Consider the following 7,293-nt stretch of genomic DNA (forward strand, 5'->3'; position numbering starts at 1 on the left):
CACACACGCACGCACACACACACACACACACACACACACACACACACACACACACACACACACACACACACACACACACACACACACACACACATACACACACACACACACACACACACACACACACACACAAAAGTAGTCATATATAACAATGAAATATATAAGTTTCCCCTTTGATAACTGCTTCCTGTTTTCTTTAAGAAATGACCTTGCCTTTCCCACCCGCTTGTCGCATGAGATCGACCTGTACACGTTTTGCATTTGACATCACTCAGATCCAACTTTTAGTGGTTAATATAACACTGAAATTGCCGTATAACGCCCTATACGTAGTCAAAGTCAACAGATCGATAAAATTAACTGAATGCACGGATAAGAAAATCGCCCAAAAGACTTTTTTCAGATAAACTAAGTCATTTGGAAAGGACGAAACAATGTGAGATGGACGTCACTCCCTCCACGCTGGAGACTTCAACTTCCAGTAGACGTTTCTCAGCTCATCCGCTTACATGCATTACTGTATCTCGTCTTAGTTAACTCTATTATAGGCGTCTCGGAGCTCATTCGCGTGCAGAAATGGATACAAGAAGATTAACGCAATATGTAATCTGTGTAGGTGTGATACTAGCAACGGTAACTTTAGCACAAGGTATGTTAAATTAGTGGACAATCTGGTGAAGTCTTTGCGGGTGCTCTACTTTTAAATGTCAGATATTCTGGAATGCTTGTTGGTTGTGAGAGAGAGGTATTGGGAATTTGGTTAAGATTTTAATTACACGTATTTTCCTGAATAATACTATAATATAAAAGTGTACATTTAACGTAAGGGATTTCGCTTTCACTGCACTACATACGGGAAGTAAAAAATTTCCTCGTAAAGTGAAAGCTTGAGATGTACCGTTAGTTATGCGCTTCATTTGGCTTGCGAAGACCATGTATATCCAGATGACATTTTATGTATAAAGAAAATTCCAATGGTGCTGGAAATGCTCAGGCCGACATTGTTTCGAGTTTCCAAAGACCAAGTAGTGAGATAGACAAAGAAATATGTTCGGGTTAGTTACACTCTTTACCAGTTTTACTTATTTTTTTTCTTTTCTTGCAATGCCTTATTCTCAGCTTCTAGAGCACCTTACACTATATGTATGTGTTTGTGGGTGTGGGTGTGGATGTGGATGGGTGTGGGTGTGGGTGTGGGTGCGTGTGCGTGGGTGTGTGGTGTTTTTTTGTGGGAGTGAGTGTGGATGTGGGTGAGTACATGTGCATCTGATATTCTACCATAGCAATTTCAGGATAATATTCCAATATAAGACTCCATTTTCATTTCTCCATTAATATAAAGACGGCTGAGCATAATATCTGTGATAGTGTGATAGAAAGAAGTTTGCTGTATTTTTTCATTTTGACATTAATCTGCCCCTAAAACTTTTTATAGTTAATATTTAAAACACATAAATGTGCTAAGCATCGTCATATAGCACCCTTAACACTTTCAATAGCTACACTAAACATTCTGTACTGTATTGTGCAGTTATAACTAGTTTGAAAGTTTGCTGTACAATTTCTAAAATTTATTTATTAAACTTATTTGTGATTCAGTTTCCTGCTATGTAAAACAGAGGCATAAACTTGTATTCCTACACAAACAAGAATAATCAACTTGTTTCCACAGGTCAGATAAAGCGCTGCTTTGCGTGCAGGTCTCGAGGTGAACTTGGAGACTGCAAAGATCCCTTTAGATTTAACTCGACACATCTGGTGCCTGGAGTAAGAGAGGAGCCATGTGCCTCGGGTTGGTGTTCTAAGAGCATTGAAGGAAAGAAAGATGGAAAAGGTGGGTGTTGACCTCTGTTTATGTATATGTAAATCCCTTTCTTGAAACTAGAGATGTGTATATAGGCACACCGTTCGTAGAAATGAAACTTATTAATGATTTTTATGTTACATGATATGTAGTTATATTTAGAATGCCTTTTTTTTTTTCTCCATGTAGATCATGATCTTGCAATTGAACGACAATGTCTCCAGCGGTCTCCACCAGATGATAAAGAAAGGTGTTCAGAAGCTTTAGTTGGTCATAGAAAGGTAAGAATCATAGTACAGTGTGATATAACTGCATATTATTCTAATGTCATGTTAGTAAATGGTATTATACTATGTGTGTAATTAATATATGTATATTGTTATATTAATATATTAATATACACTTCATCTCTTCCAGATATTTTTATGTTTTTGCTATGGAGATCTGTGCAACTCTGCTTCAGGAATTGAGCCTTCCTTTTTGTTGCTGCTCATACCTCTAGCATTTCAGTTGCTATCTAGAACATAGTTTGTTCTGACATGGTGCTTTGGAAATCTGAACTGTTGCTTGTTGACATTTATAGGAGTTTTATGTAAAAGTTGTTTAAGTATTTTTACATTGTCATATGTTGATAGAAATCTCTTGATTTAAGGAATGTCCATTCCTTATTATTTCTGGCTTATCAATATTCAAAATGTGTAATAATTTAAAGGAAAGAGAAATATTGTGATGAATTGCCAAAGGAGTATACAGTATTTTGATTTGAATGGTAAATCTTGATTATATTTATTGTTGATATAGTCTTTTGTTGATAGTGTATAAAATGTGAGGACAATTCAGCATTATCTGGAAAGGATACACAAACATAAACACTAAAGGCAAGTCATTATGTGTATATATACATTTTCTTGCACATTTAGGAGTAATATATATTTTAATACTTAAACTGGTAGATAATATATCTACTTCAATTTCATTCCATAATCCTTTTGACTCCTTGGCATTGGTGTCCTACATTTTTATCAGTTTTACTTAACATGTCAGCATATGTGGAAGTATATATGAACTCATATGTGCCTAAGATAAATTTGGTACCCTTGGGTTCTAGATAGCCATATACAATTACTTGACACACAGTATTATGGTATAATGTCTAATACTTAAATACTGTAACAATGCATTTCCATATTTTAATAAGGTTATTACTCATATTTGACCAAGCTTATTTTTGCAGATTATATTCCTGCAGTATCATTATGCAAATACATTAATATACACAGTAGATTATATAAAGTACTGTATTTTCTGTAATTTGTTAAGTTACAAGGTGATATTTGATATAATTAATAAAAATCCATTGACTGAGTGATTATATAAAGATGGACTTGAGAAGAAAGAAAAAATAAGCTTTATTTTGCTAAATGAATGAAATGGCTCCATTCTAAGCAAAATTGTAAAAAAAACATTGTATGATAATAGATAATTCTTTTTTATCTATATAAATGTATAAATATATCTATATAAATAAAGTGTTATGGAAAATAGAGAATTGTGTGTTACTGAAGCTGCCTTAAAGTTTGCAACTTAAATGAAAGAGACAAAGACACAAAGAGACACACAAGCACATGTGCGCATGCACACGCACGCACACGCAGGCACACGCACGCACGCACGCACGCACACGCACACACACACACAAAAGTAATGTATTCATTATACTGTACATAAAGTTGTGTTTTTAAGCAAAGTGCATTTTATAATATGAATTCACTCAAGTCTTCTATTGTCTCAGTCTTTCTATTCATATTTCAAAAATTAAAATGATTTTCCTCCTTCCAAAATTGAATTGAACAAATAAAATCTGTAATTATGATTATATTATGTAATATATTTACATATTTATTTGTAATCCAGGCATAATGCCTTGTGTTCTTCTAGTACATCGTTAACAACGGTTATTTAGTATATAGGTTTAAATAATTTCTGAACGTGCCTAACATGAAAGTAGGATGAAATGAAAGAATATCTTTAATTTCCACATTTATTTTCTTGTAAATAAGAACATATGTACAAATTATGTACACATTCACAGCCAATCATGCACAAATAAATTATTTGTGCAGTGATTGTACTTACAGCACCAGATGAGTGAAAATGATGAACCAAAGATGAACATCAAACACAGGTACCATCAATTAAAGACACCATTTTGCCTTGCATTCACCATCCTAACTTCCTTCTCTTCTGGTGGAAATGGAGTTCTTGAAAGCAGATTCCTCCTCTGCAATCATCTGGCTGGCAGTCACCATGAGCACTGTTCGTTGCCTCACATGTCTAATGTTGCATCAACAGCCATGGAAGTTGTCATTCTTTGCAGTAGGACAAAGTTAATCATATTCACAAGCAAAACTCCTCTCAAGGCTAGAACCACAAGGTTGCATTTCCGGTTATATGAATCACATTCTAAAGATTTTACTGTCCAATAAAAAAAAACTAAGTCACAAGAGTGAGGTTCAAACTTGTAAATTTCCATGAACATGCAGTGCCCAGAAAACACCAGAAAGCTAAACTAAAATGAATTTTGCATAGTCTGTTTACTTGACAAAACCTAGAAGGCATGTGAAACATGGTGGAGGGCTTGAATGCAAAAACTTTTTTTTAAGACAAAACAAAATCACTTATGAAATTAGAAAAAAAATTCTAAATAGCCATAAACACTTTAAACTAGAAACCAACAGTTAACAAGAAAAAATAAAAAAAAAATAAAAAAAAAAAGGAAAGGAGAAAAAAAAAAAAAAAAGAGGAAAAAAGTATGAAATTGCCAAAAACAAAAATCATCTAGACTGAATTTAAGAGCCAATAAATTATTCTAGTGACAGAAATTTGTGAGTGTATACAGTCATCCAAAAGATGGGTGTCGTTGTCTAATACATCTTACCCTACATCGCTACCGTCACCATCACCAACAGCGCCACCTGGAATAATGAAGTCAAAACACATTTTTCATAGTATGAACAAATACAATAAAGGATCTCTGCAATGTGCATCATTTAAATCCCCACTCAAGTCTAAGCTAACTATAAAAAAATATATAATAACTGAGAGTTTATAAGAATTGTTCATCTTTTTAAAACGTAATTAAATATCAGTAATTAAAGGCTACAAACTTCAAAATGCTCACTTTTATATTATATTCTATATTTTCCTTTACTTATTAATGACAATTTTCAAAAAGGGTGAAAATAAGAAAAAAGAAAAAGAAAAAAAAAAAAAAAAAAAAAAAAAAAAATACTCTACTGGTAAGGAGGTTTCAGAAGCTTTCTTTAAATATTTTCATATCACTATTTGGACTTGAATAAACTCTTAAACAGCTACTTTTGGTAAATAACCTATGAAATAAATATTTATGTATTAATCACCCTATGAAGTATTAGTCTCACCTAATTTAATCAGCTGTTCAAGACCATAACCCTTTCTAAACGTTAATTATGATAACTTGAAATATCCCTTATAACAAGCATCAGTATATATATTTTGTTATAAAAAAACAGACTTTTTTCCTTCACATTCAGCACATGTTATAAATTTTGTTTAAATTTGTAATTCTTTTCTTCCACTTGCACTCTGTTTCTCCTACCAATTCTTATAACATTTTATATATATATATATATATATATATATATATATATTACATATATATACATATATATATATATACATATACATATACATATATATATACACATGTATATATATACATATATACATATACATATATATATACACATGTATATACATATATATACATATATATACATATATATACATATATATACATATATATACATATACATATATATACATATACATATACATATACATATATATACATATACATATACATATATATACAAATACATATACATATATATACATATACATATACATATATATACATATACATACATATATATACATATACATATATATACATATATATACATATACATATACATATATATATATATACATATGTGTATATATATACATATACATACATATACATGCATACATATATATACATATACATATATATATACACACACACATATACAGGCATACATATATATACATATACATATATATATACACACACATATACATATATAGACATATACATATATACATATATACATATACATAGACATACATAATATATATATATATTTATATATATATATATATATATATATATATATATATATATATATATATATAAACAAACACACACACGTATGTATATATGTATGTATGTATATTATATATATATTATATATATATGTATATACATATACATATATATACATATATATACATGTACACACACACACACACACATATATATACATATACATAATATAACATAAAAATGACTATTCTACAGAAAAAAACAACTATGTGCTTATGATAGCAAATACTATACTTTTTTGTTAATTACCTTTAACTCAACTGGATAATATTTACTTCAACAAAAATAAAAAATGTATAATAATAACTTAATCCTGAAAGACTTATTGGAATTATTAATTTATTTCATTTTTTTTTTTTTTTTTTAATCATCAAAACTTCATTATCATGTAAAGTTTCAAGGAAAGAGCAATTAATTAACCTAAATCAGACAAATCATGTGATGCACTAACCTGCCAGCGATGACTTTTTAATTCCCTGGAAAAAATTGAAATCCTATTTTTCATCTAATAAATTAGAAGCAAAGGAAATATACCCAATGCACAAAAAAATATGAATGGGTAGAATACAACAGAAAATGATTCTGTTCATACAATGTATACCACAGAAGAGGAAACTGGGGAACAGCAAAATCCCAACATTGCTTCACACAATGCTACACAAATCTTCAGATCTGAACTCGAATTTATGAAAAATAGCTATACCACTGTGCCTGTCTAAAGTCAACCTTGTAAACAATGATACATCAAAATAAAAAAAAGAAAAAGAAAAATTAAAAGACTTTAGAATACATTACAAAGCTTCTTGTACAATATACCTATTGCCATTTATTTGCATTATTTCTTTTGCACCACTTTGTAGTTAAAAAGAAACACAATCCTTTACAAACACTTAAACACCTGGGCATATATCATAAAACCTCTTTGTGATGACATGACTAATTCTCAGTCTATGCTAGTAATCCATGATAAGTTACAGAGTGAATTTTCTAGCTCTCACACTAATTCCTGGGTGGAGATCATATTGAGCTGAAAAAATGCATCAATCATAAAACATTATCAATATCACTTACAACTATGATTAAAACACAGATGCCAAATGAGAATAAATATCACTAACATTTGAACTCATTTACCCTTCTCACCACTTAAAAAGCTGTCTTATTTTTATCAACATGAAATAAACTTACAAACAAACAAATCTCATAGATCATAATGTCATATCTCTTGAAAAGAAATACA

At 30.4% G+C, this 7,293-nt stretch overlaps 2 protein-coding genes across 5 annotated transcripts in view; one reads left to right on the forward strand and one right to left on the reverse strand.

The window, feature by feature from the left end:
- The first annotated feature begins 381 nt into the window (after positions 1-381).
- LOC125038544 lies at positions 382-3,350 on the forward strand. Its single transcript, XM_047632061.1, has 4 exons — positions 382-649; positions 1,673-1,834; positions 1,994-2,085; positions 2,222-3,350. The coding sequence occupies exons 1-4, from the start codon at positions 577-579 to the stop codon at positions 2,330-2,332; spliced, it is 438 nt and encodes a 145-aa protein (XP_047488017.1). The 5' UTR covers positions 382-576; the 3' UTR covers positions 2,333-3,350.
- Positions 3,351-3,831: 481 nt separating this feature from the next.
- Positions 3,832-7,293, reverse strand: part of LOC125038541 — a 36,619-nt gene continuing 33,157 nt past the window's right edge. For 3 of the 4 annotated variants that reach the window (XM_047632054.1, XM_047632055.1, XM_047632052.1), the window contains exons 9-10: positions 6,505-6,529; positions 3,832-4,779 (exon numbers count right to left, since the gene is read on the reverse strand). The gene's annotated coding sequence lies outside the window, so the exon portion shown is untranslated. The remainder of the gene's footprint in view (positions 4,780-6,504; positions 6,530-7,293) is intronic. The other variant, XM_047632053.1, reaches the window with a different exon arrangement.

Source organism: Penaeus chinensis, chromosome 25 (assembly GCF_019202785.1).
Source record: "Penaeus chinensis breed Huanghai No. 1 chromosome 25, ASM1920278v2, whole genome shotgun sequence".
Classification (NCBI taxonomy): Eukaryota; Metazoa; Arthropoda; class Malacostraca; order Decapoda; family Penaeidae; genus Penaeus; species Penaeus chinensis.

What these genes read in the sequence shown, in the direction of transcription:
- LOC125038544 (XM_047632061.1), top strand. Translation starts at nt 577, where the DNA reads ATGGATACAAGAAGATTAACGCAATATGTAATCTGTGTAGGTGTGATA. An exon ending in AACGGTAACTTTAGCACAAG is followed by an intron (nt 650 to 1,672) that starts GTATGTTAAATT and finishes TTGTTTCCACAG; the next exon opens with GTCAGATAAAGCGCTGCTTT. An exon ending in AGGAAAGAAAGATGGAAAAG is followed by an intron (nt 1,835 to 1,993) that starts GTGGGTGTTGAC and finishes TTCTCCATGTAG; the next exon opens with ATCATGATCTTGCAATTGAA.